This window comes from Pongo abelii, chromosome 6 (genome assembly GCF_028885655.2).
Source record: "Pongo abelii isolate AG06213 chromosome 6, NHGRI_mPonAbe1-v2.0_pri, whole genome shotgun sequence".
Taxonomy (NCBI): domain Eukaryota; kingdom Metazoa; phylum Chordata; class Mammalia; order Primates; family Hominidae; genus Pongo; species Pongo abelii.
The window spans coordinates 8,873,757-8,889,265 of NC_071991.2; the positions used below are offsets into that span (position 1 = coordinate 8,873,757).

Genomic DNA, 15,509 nt, shown 5'->3' on the forward strand with positions numbered 1-15,509 from the left:
ACTCTCTCTCTCTCTCTCTCTCTTTCTAGGAAGAATAAAAGAGATTGAGTTTCTAGAGAAAATTATCTTAGATCTTGTCAGTGTCAGGATATTAATTGCCAGAGGAAAGAAGGCCAGTAACACTGTCCCTGCAGCACCAAGAACCAACAATATTGTATCTGCAAGTCAAAGTCTGTGTAGAGGCTGGGCATGGTGGCTCACGCCTGTAATCCAAGCACTTTGGGAGGCTGAGACATGTGGATCACCTGAGGTCATGAGTTTGAGACCAGCCTGGTCAACATGGTGAAACCCCATCTCTACCAAAAATACAAAAATTAGCCCAGCATGGTGGCAGGCACCTATAGTCCCAGCTATTTGGCAGGAGAGGCAGGAAAATCACTGGAACCCGGGAGACACAGGTTGCAGTGAGCCTAGATCACACCACTGCACTCCAGCCTGGGTGACAAGAGCGAAATTCCATCTCAAAAAAAAAAAAAAAGAAAAAGAAAAAGAAAAAGTCTGTCCAGATAGCTATATGACCATTCTACTGTCTTGAAGGTTTTGCTTTAAGACCTTTTAAAAGGCAATTACTAAACAAATGTTCTTTATTTTTTATTATTTTTTTTTTTGAGAAGGAGTTTCACTCTTGTTGCCCAGGCTGGAGTACAATGGCTCCATCCCAGTTCGCTGCAACCTCCGCCCTCCTGGGTTCAAGCAATTCTCCTGCCTCAGACTCCCAAATAGCTAGGATTACAGGCATGCGTCACCATGCCTGGCTAATTTTTTGTATTTTTAATACAGACGGAGTTTCACTGTGTGGGCCAGGCTGGTCTCAAACTCCTGACCTCAGGTGATCCACCCACCTTGGCCTCCCAAAGAGCTGGGATTACAGGTGTGAGCCACCACACCCGGCCTACACAAATGTTCTTAGGAGATGAATTCCACACGGTTTTAAGATGCAAGTCGTTTATCTGAAGTTCAGATAGAGAAAGGTGAAAGTGTTGAACATTTTATTAATGTCAAGTTTTAAAAGCTTCACATTTGGGTTACACTAAGATAGAGGACTGCTGCTTCTTAAAGAAGTTATCCTTTAGCACTGGGATGTTGGTTTAGGAGGTATGGAGCTCAGCTATTTTTTTGCTAAGCATTCATAATCTATAAATTCATAATCTTGGTCTATGACTCGGCTCAGTAAAGTTAGGCTCTCATCTTCTTCCTTCAGGAGAGAACAGACACTGTTATACCTCCAGGATTCTCAGCACATTATCACTGCACATTTGGCAAGATGCACCTTGTAACAAAATCGACCCTCTTAACCATGTTTAAGCAGGTAGCTTGGTAGCAATTAAGTACATTTACATTGTTGCGCAACCATCACCACCACCCACCTCTAGAATTTTTCATCTTGCACACCTGAAGCTTTGTACCTATTACATCAGGGGTCCCCAACCCTGCATCCGTGGCCTATTAGGAACTGGGCCACATAGCAGAGGTGAGCAGCAGGCCAGCAAGCGAAGCTTCGTCTGTATTTACAGCCACTCCCCATCACTCGCATTCCCACCCGAGCTCTGCCTCCTGTCAGATCGGCAGCAGCATTAGATTCTCACAGCAGCACAAACCCTGCTGTGAACTGCACATGCCAGGGAACCAGGCTGCATGCTCCTTATGAGAATCTAGCGCCTCATGATCTGTCACTGTCTCCCATCACCCCCAGATGGGATCGTCTAGTTGCAGGAAAAGAGCTCAGGGTTCCCACTGATTCTGCATTACGATGAGCTGTATAATTATTTCATTATATATTACCGTGTAATAATATAAAGTGCACAATAAATATAATGCTCTTGAATCATCCCGAAGCCATCGCTCACCCCCTAGCCTGTGGAAAATTTGTCTTTCACAAAAACTGGTCCCTAGTGTCAAAAAGGTGGGGATCACTGTATTTAACCACTCCTCATTCCCTCTTCCACCCAGCACCTGGCAACCACCATTCTACTTTGTCTCTACAGATTTGATGACTGTAGGTACCATATCTAAGTGGAATCGCATAGTATTTGTCCTTTTGTGAGTAGCTTATTTTTAAATGCAGTTTTGATAGACATAGAACACCGTCCTGACAATGAGTAAGCAAATGATGGGTATAGCTACTACTTCTAGTCCAGAAATCTTTACCCTGGAGTTCTTGGATCAAGCCCCAGGGATCAAACCCCCTTTAAAAGATAAGTCTCTTATTATTTATTTATTTTTTTGAGATGGAGTCTCGTTCTGTCGCCCAGGCTGGAGTACAGTGGCATGATTGCAGCTCACTACAACCTCTGCTTTCTGGGTTCAAGTGATTCTGCTGCCTCAGCCTCCTGAGTAGCTGGGATTATGAGCGTCTGTCACCACACCCAGCTAATTTTTGTATTTTTAGTAGAGATGGGGTTTCGCCACGTTGGCCAGGCTGGTCTCGAACTCCTGACCTCAGGTGATCCACCCGCCTCGGCCTCCTAAAGTGCTGGGATTACAGGCGTGAGCCACTGCACCCAGCTGAGCTTCTTATTTATGAGGTTTTCATAGGAACCATTAACCTGGAAAATGCTTATCACCATTCTAGGTCTGGTCTCCTTTGAGAGAATTTTTTTATTTTTTAAGACAGTCTCGTGCTGTTGCCTAGGTTGGAGTGCAGTGGCACAATCACAGCTCAAGCAATCCTCCCACTGTAGCCTCCCGAGTAACGGATTACAGGCACGTGACATTACACCGGGCTAATTTTTGTATTTTTTGTAGATATGGGGTCTCGCTATGTTGCCCAGGCTGGTCTCAGAGCTCTTGGACTCAAGCAATCCACCCGTCTTAGCCTCCCAAAGTGCTGCAATTATAGGCATGAGCTACCACACCTGGCTTGAGAGCTTTTTTTTTGGAGATGGAGTTTTGCTCTGTTGCCCAGGCTGGAATACAGTGGTACCATCTCGGCTCACTGCAACCTCTGTTCTGGGGTTCAAGCTATTCTCCTGCCTCAGCCTCCTGAGTAGCTGGGATTACGGGCACAAACCACCACACCCAACTAATTTTGTATTTTTAGTAGAGACAGGGTTTCGCCATGTTGGCCAGACTGGTCTTGAACTCCTAACCTCGTGATCCACCTGCCTCAGCCTCCCAAAGTGCTGAGATTACACATATGAACCACTGCTCCCAGCCAAGAGCATCTTCTTGGTCCCAAATCAAGATTAACTGCCCCAGCTAACCACACCATCCACCTGGGCATATTGATTGTATGGTCCTTCATTTTGCTGGTAAGTCACCTTTGACACCTGAGAAGTGTCACTCTGTAAACTCCTAGCCCCATGTTGATCTGGTCATGAAATAATTGTGAGGTTGCCTTCCTCATATGAAAAATTTCTGCCGGGCGCGGTGGCTCACGCCTGTAATCCCAGCACTTTGGGAGGCCTGAGGCAGGCGGATCACGAGGTCAGGAGATCAAGACCATCCTGGCTAACACGGTGAAACCCCGTCTCTACTAAAAGTACTAAAAATTAGCCGGGGATGGTGGTGGGCGCCTGTAATCCCAGCTACTTGGGAGGCTAAGGCAGGAGAATGGTGTGAACCCGGGAGGTGGAGCTTGCAGTGAGCTGAGATGACACCACTGCACTCCAGCCTGGGCAACTGAGCGAGACTCCGTCTCAAAAGAAAAAAAAAAGAAAGAAAAATTTCTGATATAAGTGCAAATCAAACCACAGTGAGATACCACTTTATACCCATGAGATTAGCTATTACCGAAACACCTAGAAAATAACAAGTGTCGGCAAGGTTGTGGAGAAATTGGAATCCTCATGCATTGTTGGTAGGGATGTGAAATGGTATATCTACTGTGGAAAAGAGCGTGGTAGTTCTTCAAAAATTCAAAATGGAATTACCACATAATCTAGCAATTCCACTCTGGGTATGTACTCCAAAGAATTGGGCCAGGTGCGGTGGCACACACCTGTAATCCCGGCACTTTGGGAGGCCGAGACAGGTGGCTTGCTTGGGCTCAGGAGTTTTAGACCAACCTGGGCAACATGGTGAAACCTCATCTCTACAAAAAAAATTACAAAAGTTAGCTGCCGGCATGGTGGTGCATGCCTGTAGTCCCAGCTACTTGGGAGGCTGAGATGGGAGGATTGCTTGAGCCCAGGGAAGTCAAGGCTACAGTGAGCAATCACTGTGGCCACTGCCTTCCAGCCTGGGTGACAGAGCAGGACCCTGTCTTAACAACAACAAAAATTGGAAGCAGGGACTCTAACAGGCTTACACACCCATGTTCATAGCAGTGTATTCACCATAGCAAAATGGTAGAAGAAACTCACATGTTGATTGAGAGGTAAATGAATATATATAATGCAGCATATACATTCAATGGAGTGTTAGCCTTAAAAAGGAAAGCAATCCTGACATGCTACAACACGGATGAACCTTGAAGACGGTATGCCAAGAGGAAATATATCAGTCACAAAAGGACAAATACTGTACAATTCCACTCATGAGGTCCCTAGAATAGTCAAATTCATAGAGACAGAAAGCAAAATGATGGTTACTAAAAGGGCTAGGGGAAAGGTGTGTTGGGGACTTTGTAGTTAACAGGTAGGGAGTTTCAGTTTGGGAAGATAAAAACTGTTGTGGAGACGGGCCGGGCGTGGTGGCTCACGCCTGTGATCCCAGCACTTTGGGATTACGCCAAGGCGGGTGGATCACTTGAGGCTAGGAGTTTGAGACCAGCCTGGCTAACATAGGGAAACCCTGTCTCTACTAAAGATTAGCTGGGTGTGGTAGTACATCTCTCTAATCCCAGCTACTCAGGTCAATGAGGCTCAAGAATCAACTGAATCTGGGAGGCAGAAGTTGCAGTGAGCTGAGATGATGCCTCTGCCCTCCAGCCTGGGCAACAGAGTGAAACCATCTCAAAAAAAAAAAAAAAAAAAAAAAAAAAAAAAAAAAAAAAGTCACTTTAGCATCAAATCCTCTCCCCTGCCATACCTCTCCCAAAAAGGAGACCAGTAAAGTGAAGTTTTAAGCCAGAGGCAGCCGGACAAGCTCCCAAGGCATTAGAATAGCTTCCAGGCACCAAGAAGTCACTACTCAAAGATGACCTGATACAGCAGGGATAGGCGAGACACATTAACTTCAGAGGATGTGGCAGGAGTGAAGCCCACCTGCCCAGTCACCTGCCACACACAACAGCCCAGGCCCCGGCAGGTGGCCACACGCAACAGCCCAGGCTCTGCAGGTGACCCTCTGCAGAGCTGCCCCACCAGGACCCCTGGACACTCCTCCATGCTCCTAAGTCACTTACCTCACCAAAGTGCTTCTCGATGATGTTCAAAGCCGACCGGCCAATTTGACGGTTCTCATGCAGCTGTAAAGCCTCAATTCTATCAATCCCGCCAAGTTCTTCTATCAGAAGACACAGGTTTTCCTTCTCAGACCGTTTCTCTGCTGCCTGTGACCAAGTACAGGGGATATGAGACCCCCGGCAGGAGCCTTTGGGGGATGGGGCCTCTGCCAGCCCTCAAGGGAGCTGCCCCCAGTGGAAGCAGACCAAAGGCTACCATTCCAGAAGAGACAGTTGCAATTTCACTTTTCCCAAATTGGTTGAAAATGACATGATCTTCTTCCCATTTCAGGTATCCACGATATATAGACATATATAGACATATATACATATATGTAATATACATATATATAAACATAGGGCCGGGCACACTGGCTCATGCCTGTAATCCCAGCACTTCGGGAGGCTGAGGCAGGCGGATCACTTGAGGTCAGGAGTCTCAGACCAGCCTGGCCAACATGGTGAAACCTTGTCTCTACTAAAAATACAAAAATTAGTTGGGTGTGGTGGCAGGTGCCTGTAATCCCAGCTACTCAGGAGGCTGAGGCACAAGAATTGCTTGAACCCGGAGGCAGAGGTCGCAGTGAGCTGACATTGCGCCACTGCACTCCAGCCTGGATGACAGCATAAGACTCAGTCTCAAAAAAGAATTAATGAAGAAGATACACTGGGAAGACTCAGAAGGTATCACAATTTTGTTAACATTTTGTGTAAAGACAAGATCTTGCTGCATTACCCAGATTAGTCTCCAACTCCTGGCCCCAAGCAATCCCCCTGCCTTGGCCTCCGAAAGTGCTGGGATTACAGACATGAGCCACTGCATTTAACCCAAATATCATCTTCTTTTTTTTTTTTTTTTTTTTTTTTGAGACAGTCTCGCTCTATCGCCCAGGCTGGAGTGCAGTGGCGTAATCTTGGCTCACTACACTCTCTACCTCCCAGGTTCAAGAGATTCTCCTGCCTCACTCTCCCAAGTTGCTGAAACTACAGGTACATGCCATGCCAGGCTTTTTTGTATTTTTGTAGAGATGGGGTTTCGCCATGTTGGCTAGGCTGGTCTCAAACTCCTAACCTCAGGTGATCCTCTCACCTCGGACTCCCAAAGTGCCGGGATTACAAGCATGAGCCAATGCACTTGGCCCAAATATCTATTCTTTATCTGCTTCATTTGCTCCAAGTTGAAGGGTATCATTGGGTTGAGTTTCAAATCTAGTCTTAACTCAGATCGTTCTTTAAGAAAATTACATTAAAAAGATGCTTAAAGTGGGCTTCTAAAAGGAGCTCCCTGGTGTTACTCTGAAGCTTTTCAGATGGTTTTGTCACCTATAAAAGAACCTTAACTAAGCTGGGCACAGTAGCCCATTCCTGCAATCCCACCACTTTGGGAGGCTGAGGTGAGAGGATCACTTGAGCCCAGGAGTTTGAGACCAGCGTGGGCAACATAGCAAAGACCCCATCTCTGCTAAAAATACAAAAATTAGCTGGGTGTGGTAGCACAAGCCTGTAATCCCATCTACTTGGAAGGCTAAGGTGGGAGGATCACCTGAGCCTAGGAAGTTGAGGCTGCAGTGAGCTGAGATCACACCACTGCATTCTAGCCTGGGTGACAGAGTGAGATTCTGTTTCAAAATATGTATATATCATTTATATTTTTATTTATTTATTTTTAGAGACAGACTCTTGCTCTGTTGCCCAAGCTGGAGTGCAGTGGCATGATCTCGGCTCACTGCAACCTCCACCTCCCAGGTTCAAGTGATTCTCATGCCTCAGCCTCCCGAATAGCTGGAATTACAGGCATGAGCCACCATGCCTGGCTAATTTTTTTGTAGAGATGGGGTTTCATAAAGCTGGCCAGGCTTGTCTTGAAGTCCTGACCTCGGGTGATCTGCACACCTCGGCCTCCCAAAGTGCTGGATTACAGATGTGAGCCACCATGCCCAGCCAAAAAACAGTAATTTTTTAAAAGGACCCTAACCAAATGAACCTAGCTAGCCTCCAAGATTGCCCTGATGATCCCTGACCCCTGGTGCTCAAACCCCGTGTAGTTCCCCACTCATACTGAATGGGGATGACCTGTGTAACCAACAGGATGTTGTGGAAGTGACAGACAGAATGTGACCTCCAAGGTCAGGTCATGAAGGACACTGAGGCCTTCACCTTGCTTTTAGACCCTTTACTCCATAGGAAGCCAGCTGCCATGATGTGAGGACACTCAAGCAGCCCAATGGAGAAGGTCCACGTGTCCAAGTGACTTCCCAGCCATTGTGTGAGCCTCCTCAGAAGCCAATCCTCTTGGCTAGGCATGGTGGCTCACACCTGTAATCCTAGCACTTTGGGAGGCTGAGGCGGGAGGATGACTTGAGCCCGGGAGTTAGAGAACAGCCTGGGCAATATAGCAAGACCCTGTCTCTACTAAAAATACAAACATTGGCCAGACGTGGTGGCATCTGGCTGTAGTGCCAGCGATTCAGCTGGCTGAGGTGGGAGGATTGCTTGAGACCAGGAGATCAAGGCTGCAGTGAGCTAGGATCACAGCACTCCAATCTGGGCAGCAGAGCAGAGATCCTATCTCTCTCTGTCTCTGTCTCTGTGTCTGTCTCTGTCTGTCTCTGTCTCTCTCTCTCTCTGCATCTCTCTGCATCTATCTCCCTGTCTCTGTCTCTGCCCGTCTCTCTCTCCGTCTCTGCCCCTCTCTCTCTCCGTCTCTGCCCCTCTCTCTCTCCGTCTCTGCCCCTCTCTCTCTCCCTCTCCGTCTGTGTCTCTGTGTCTCTGTCTCCGTCTGTGTCTCTGTCTCCATCTGTCGCTGTCTCTCTGTCTCTGTAAAAGACAGCTACAGCCACTCCCCACGCTTTATGCGATTTACTTTATCCATAACTCCCTACCTGATGTGTCTGTCCTCCGTCTCTCCCCTCATACATAATGTCCATTACAGCAGGGACTTTGCACTGTCATAGTCTGATCATCTGAAAAAATATCTGGCACATAGACATTTGTCTGAGAAAACGAAAACCATGGTCCTTCGAGATGGCTCTTTTTGTGTTTATCCACAGGACACATGGACAGAGGACGGTGGAGGTATTGGGGGAAGAGAAATAATCCAACTTGGGTTTGGTTTTAAGACGGAGTCTGGCTCTGTCGCCTAGGCTGGAGTGCAGTGGCACCATCTTGGCTCACTGCAACCTCTTCCTCCCGGGTTTCAAGCGATTCTCCCACCTCAGCCTCCCGAGTAGTTGGGATACAGGCGTGCACTACCATTCCTGGCTAATTTGACGGGGTTTCACTACGTGGGCCAGGCTGGCCTCAACCTCCTGACCTCAGGTGATCCACCTGTCTCGGCCTCCCAAAGTGCAACTTGAGTTTTAAGAGCCACATTAAATGCCTGTATCCAGTTGGAGACAGCTATTTACAAACCAACCTGTTCAGAACGGCTCACCTGGAGGATGCAAGAGATGACATCGAGGATGATGAGAACAATTTTAACATCTGGGGCAGTGAGCAGATTCACCAGTGGCTCCAGGACCCCAGAGTGGACGAGCTGGATCAGCTGATCCATGGTGGCCCCTGTTGCAAAGTTCGCCACTGTCCAGACAGCCTCTTTTTGTACTTTAAATTCTCCCTGCAGAACAAGAATGTTTACATTCACTACAGATCCTCAGGAACTTAAATATAGGACACCAACTTGGTTCACTTTCTAGGGAGGCTGGTGACAGCCAGGACTGCATGTACAATTTACATAGAATGCCTTGGCTACCTGCCTCTAGCAGGTAGCCTCCTCTGTTCCACCCCCCCCCCCCGCCCCCGCACAACTCTGTCGCCCAGGCTGGAGTGCAGTGGCGCGATCTCAGCTCACTGCAATCTCCGCCTCCCAGGTTCAAGCGATTCTCCTGCCTCAGCCTCCCGAGTGGCTAGGACTACAGGTGTGTGCCACCACGCCCAGCTAATTTTTTGTATTTTTAGTAGAGACGGGTTTCACCATGTTGGCCAGGATGGTCTCGATCTCTTGACCTCATGATGCGCCTGCCTCACTCAGCCTCCCAAAGTGCTGGGATTATAGGCACTCACCACCACGCCCAGCTAATTTTTGTATTTTTAGTACAGACGGGGTTTCACCATGTTGGCCAGGCTGGTCTCGAACTCCTGACCTCAAGTGCTCCTCCCATCTCGGCCTCCCAAAGTGTTGGGATTACAGGCACGAACCCCGTGCCTGGCTCCTGCCTCTAGTTCTTGATCAGAAGATGGCATCTTTGGAAAGCCAAGAAGAAGGCAGGAGACTCAGGTGGGGTCTTAGAGGGAAGCTCTAAGATCAGATAGGCTCATTTGCCCACATCAGGCTACAGGGAAAAAATGAAACTGACATTAACCAATTCAGGTAATCTACATAGACTAGGAGTTATGCTTGGGGTTTTAGATGACAGTAGCCTATGGCTGCATTTCTAGTCTTTCTGATCTAGTAAAGCTTTGGCCAAGAAACTGTAAGGCTGGGCACACAGATACAACCTAAGGGACCAAGCCAGCCCAGAGGTGACAGAGAAAGACCATTGAAATATCATTCAGGTCGGGCACGGTGGCTCACACCTGCAATCCCAGCACTTTGGGAGGCCGAGGCAGGCAGATCCCCTGAGCTCAGGTGTCAGAGAGCAGCCTGGGCAACATGGTGAAACCCTGTCTCTACTAAAATACAAAAAATTAGCCAGGCGTGGAGGCATGCGCCTATAACCCCAGTTACTCAGGAGGCTGAGGAAGGAGAATCACTTGAATCTAGGAGGCAAAGGTTGCAGTGAGCCAAAATTGTCCCACTGCACTCCAGTCTGGGTGACAGAGCGAGACTCCATCTCCAAAAAAAATTAATAATAATAATTGCTCAATAAATCTTTGCATTTATAAAGTATACTTGGCCAGAGATACAGAAGGAATTTATCTTCTATTCTTCTATTCCTGGGTAGGATTTATTCCCGTTTTATGGCTGGGGAAAACTGACCTCAGTATAAAACAAAACAAAACAAATAACTTATGGCTCCAAGCAAGTTATAGTTCAAAAGATACTTGAAATACAAATGTTCTTTGATTCATAACTAGATGTTTCTCACTAGAATATGTACAGATTTACAGAGGCACCCAGGACCAGAAGTACTGAACAGATTAGAAGATGCTATAATTTGGGCAACACACCTGGTCTTTCTCTCTTGCCTAGCTTGTCATACCTGGTGCACCCTGGGAACTCACTACCCAGCCTGAGAACAGGAACACCACCAGTAGCTTCGCCTCAACCCCATGAGACTCCCCCTGCCTCCCCACCCCCAGCCCAAGGTAACCACTCCTGACTATAGATGGTTTAAACATAGCTCATTCCTTTAAAGGTGGCAAAAAGAAAAATTCCAAGGATAGTCATTGCTCCTGCAAAAGGGGAGTACAAATCAGGAGAAATAATGAAGTTTTTTTTAGTTTGTTTTTGTTTTTTTGAGACAGTTTTACTCTTGCTGCCCAGGCTGGAATATAGTGGTGTGATCGCGGCTCACTGCAACTTCTACCTCCCAGGTTCAAGTGATTCTCCTGTCTTAGTCTTCCAAGTAGCTGGGATTACAGGCACCCACTACCATACCTGGCTAATTTTTTGTGTTTTTAGTAGAGACGGGGTTTCACCATGTTGGCCAGGCTGGTATCAAACCCCTGATCTCAGGTGATCCACCTGCCTTGGCCTCCCAAAGTGCTGGGATTACGGGCATAAGCCACTGTGCCTGCCCACAACTTTTTTTTTTTTTTTTTGAGACAGGGTCTCACTGTGTCACACAGGCTACAGTGCAGTGGTGTGATCCTAGCTCACGGCAGCCTTGACCTCCTGGGCTCAACTGATCCTCCTACCTTGGCCTCCCAAGTAGCTGGGACTACAGGCATATGCCACCAAGCCTGGCTAATTTTTGTATACATATTTTTTTTTGTAGAGAAAGAGTTTCACCACATTGCCCAGGCTGGTCTCAAACGCCTGAACTCAATCTATCCACCTGACTGGACCTCCCAAAATGTTGGAATTACAGTCGTGAGCCACTGCACTCAGCCTGCTTTATTGTTTTTCTATGTTTAGATTCGAATTTTGTTGACATTATCACTTTAATCAATTTAACTTTGCTTTCCTTCAGTGTATGATATCACCATAGCATGATATGTCTTTCCTTCTAAAAATAAAAACTCCACCCACTTTTGGTAGGGAGAAAATAGATGGCACATTCTTTCACCACCACTTAGACATAAGCCCGTATTTACTAGCTCAAGAACTTTCTGGATGTTTGAGCCATGGGGTCACCTTGTCATTGAATAATGCTTGTTCCGTCTTCCAAATCTTTAATGGGTTCTTCAGAACGGAAGGCCCCTTCCTTTTTTTTCAGGCAGAGCTAGGACTCTGAGGTTTCAGAGCTCTGCTGGGATCTCAATTTGCTTCTGCACCTGTGTCTGGATTCCTGAAGGCGTTCAATCCAGGGCTACTGGAAAGTAGTCCTTTGCCGTGGTTGCTGTGTGTGCCACTTACGTTTTTTAGCAGAGCCACCAAGGGAGGCAAGACGTCGTAGGCAAGCAGCTGCTGGATGTGGTGACAAGGCCCCGCGGCTACGTTGCTCAGGGCCCAGGCTGCCTCCTTCTGGATGGAGGGCTTGTTGTGTTGCAGGAGCTGGGGGAGCACGTTCAGCATACCCGCATCAATGGCCATCTGCGTCTGCTCATCTGTGCCCGTGACAATGTTCCCCACGGTGCGAAGAGAAGGAGTCTGGAAGAGCAAGGCTAGAAGTCTAAGTATTTCAAGTCTATCCCAGGAGAAGGCAACAATCACACCAAGTTCTGTTCCTTCCCAAACATTGTCATGCTATAGCTGATGGTTGTCTGGAAGCCTGTGAACAGGAATTGCATCTGTGATCATTATTTATTCAATTCATCCATAGCCATATATATATATATATATATATATATACACACGTGTATATATATATACACACACATACATATACACGTGTATATATGCACATACATATACACGTGTGTATATATATACATGTGTGTGTATATATACACACACATACATATACACGTGTGTGTATATATACACATACATATACACGTGTGTGTATATATACACATACATATACACGTGTGTATATATATACACATACACATACACGTGTGTATATACACATACACATACACGTGTGTGTATATACACATACACATACACGTGTGTGTATATACACATACACATACACGTGTGTGTATATACACATACACATACACGTGTGTGTATACACATACACATACACGTGTGTGTATACATACACATACACGTGTGTGTATACATACACATACACGTGTGTATATACATATACACGTATATATATACATATACATACACATATATACACGTGTATATATACATATATAGTATATATACATATATACGTACATATATACATATATACATATATAGTACGTATATATACATACGTATATATACACATATATATACACATATATACACATATATATATATATACACACACACACATATATATATATAAAGAGACAGGGTCTTTACTGTTACCCAGGCTGGAATGCAGTGGCATGATCATAGCTCACTGCAGCCTTCAACTCTTGGGCTTAAGTGATCCTCCTCCCCCAGCCTCCCAAGTATCTGGGACTATACGGATGTGCTACCATGCCCAGCTAATTTTTAAGTTTTTTGTAGAGACGGGGGTCTTGCTATGTTGTCCAGGCTGGTCTCAAGTGATCCTGCCTTGGCTTCTCAAAGTGCTGAGATTACAATCATGAGCCACTGTGCCTGGCCCATGGATGTTTTAAGGTGATTTAAAGGAACTTTCTGGCTTCCCACTTGTTTGGCTCAAGTGGGACAGAAATACAAGAAATACCTTTATCAAGAAATGCTGTTGTACTTTTCATATGCTTTCAATTTCATCAAATGCTAAATTGACGATAGTTTTTTGTTTGTTTGTTTGTTTTTTGAGACAAGGTCTTGCTGTTGCCCAGGCTGGAGTATAGTGGTACGATTTTCGCTATCACTGAAACCTCTGCCTCCTGGGTTCAAGCAATTCTCCTGCCTCAGCCTGCTGAGTAGCTGGGATTACAGGTGTGCACCACCATGCCTGGCTAATTTTTGTATTTTTAGTAGAGACAAGGTTTCACCATGTTGCCCAGGCTTGTCTCAAACTCCTGACCTCAAGTGATCTGCCCACCTCGGCCTCCCAAAGTGCTGGGATTACAGGCATGAGCTACTGTGCCCAGTGACTATACTCTTTATCGTATAATGACTGAATTAGTATTTATCATCAGTGTCAAGCATGTTGCATATTTAATTGGAGATAATGAGATCTCAATGCCATTTCCTGGTGTGATCGGGAAGCCCTTTCATAACGACTCAGAAGATCCCCAGGACAGGTCTACGATTGGGCTCAAAACAACAACTGTCCTACAATAGCAGACTATGGCTTTATTCAGATTTCTCTGTACTGTAGTGGCAGCCCCAGTAAAGCCCAGCAACAGTTCTAGAATTTTCCTAGCCTATTAGGCTACTTACCTGATACCAAAGTGAGAGGTAGAAGTGTACTTCAGGCCAGTCATGGCCTTACCAGGGCAGCTCCAAATGGGCCCCAGAACCCAGGGGTAAGCAACTTCTTAGAGAATTTACTTCTCCACTTTGGGAGGCCGAGGCGGATGGATCACTTGAGTCCAGGAGTTCGAGACCAGCCTGGCCAACATGGTGAAACCCCGTCTCTACTAAAAATACAAAAATTAGCTGGGTGTGGTGGTGCACACCTGTAGTCCCAGCTACTTGGGAGGCTAAGGCAGGAAAATTGCTTGAACCCAGGAGACAGAAGTTGCAGGGAGCCAAGATTGCATCACCACACTCCGGCCTGGGCAACAGATTGAGACTTTGTCCAAAAAAAAAAAAAAAAGCAACAACAAAAATTGCTTGTCTTATCTCATACTCTCCATGCCCCTAGCACTATCCCGAAACCAACTCAACATCTGAGAAGTCCTATGCTAATCTCAAAATAGATGATCACTAAGGCTGCAGAATATGCAATATTAGGTAAAAGATTAAGAAAATAAAGAGCAGGCAGCATAGAGACATCTTCAATATAATGCACCCACATTTCAAAGCAGTATATGATGTAGGTGACATGTTTAATAACATAGCAAAGCAGCAGGGCATGGTGGCTCATGCCTGTAACCCCAGCACTTTGGGAGGCTGAGGTGGGCAGATCACCTGAGGTCAAGAGTTCAGGACCAGCCTGGCCAAACTGGTGAAACCCTATCTCTACTAAAAATACAAAAATTAGCTGGGCGTGGTGGTAGTGGGTGCCTGTGATCCCAGCTATTTGGGAGGCTGAGGCAGGAGAATTGCTTGAACTCGGGAGGTGGAGGTTGCAGTGAGCCAAGATTGCACCACTGCCCTCCAGCCTGGGTGACAGAGAGACTGTGTCTCACACACACAAAAATAACCTAGAAAAGCAGTTAGTAATGGTTTTACTTGCTTTCTGCCTATATCTGAGCTAGTCTAAGAGAACAAACTTGGGAGAGGATAATGGGTTTTTTTTTTTTTTTTTTTAATCCCCAGTCTCACTCTGTCACTCTGGCTGGAGTACAGTGCGCCATCATAGCTCACTGCATCCTCAAACTTCTGAGCTCTATAAATTCTCCCAACTCTGCCTCCCCAGTAGCTGAGAATACAGGTAGGCACCACCATACCCAGCTAATTTTTTTTTTTTTAGCTGACAGTGGAATCTCACTGTCACCCAGGCTGGAGTGCAGTGGCACGATCTCAGCTCACTGCAACCTCTACCTCCTGGGTTCAAGGAATTCTCCTGCCTCAGCCTCCCGAGTAGCCGGAATTACAGCTGTACGCCACCACACTCAGCTAATTTTGTGTTTTTACAAAGAAATATTTGTATTTTTTGTATTTTTACAGCTGTGAGCCACCGTGCCCGGCTTTTTTTTTTTTAAAAAAAAAAAAAAAGCTGAGGCCAGGCACAGTGGCTCACGCCTGTAATCCCAGCACTGTGGGAGGCCTAGGTGGGCGGATCACAAGGTCAGGAGATCGAGACCATCCTGGCTAACACGATGAAACCCCATTTCTACTAAAAATACAAAAATTAGCTGGGCGTGGTGGCGGGCGCCTGTAGTCCCA

The 15,509-nt window shown here is 46.3% G+C and overlaps 1 protein-coding gene across 2 annotated transcripts in view; it reads right to left on the minus strand.

The window, feature by feature from the left end:
* Positions 1-972: 972 nt before the first annotated feature.
* The window catches only part of KPNA7 (karyopherin subunit alpha 7), a 150,223-nt gene continuing 135,686 nt past the window's right edge, over positions 973-15,509 (minus strand). The window contains exons 8-11 of one of the 2 annotated variants that reach the window (XM_003780595.3): positions 11,847-12,080; positions 8,760-8,942; positions 5,288-5,434; positions 973-1,195 (exon numbers count right to left, since the gene is read on the minus strand). In XM_003780595.3, coding sequence (XP_003780643.1) covers positions 1,109-1,195; positions 5,288-5,434; positions 8,760-8,942; positions 11,847-12,080 — 651 coding nt within the window. In that variant the 3' untranslated portion in view covers positions 973-1,108. The remainder of the gene's footprint in view (positions 1,196-5,287; positions 5,435-8,759; positions 8,943-11,846; positions 12,081-15,509) is intronic. The other variant, XM_054560197.1, reaches the window with a different exon arrangement.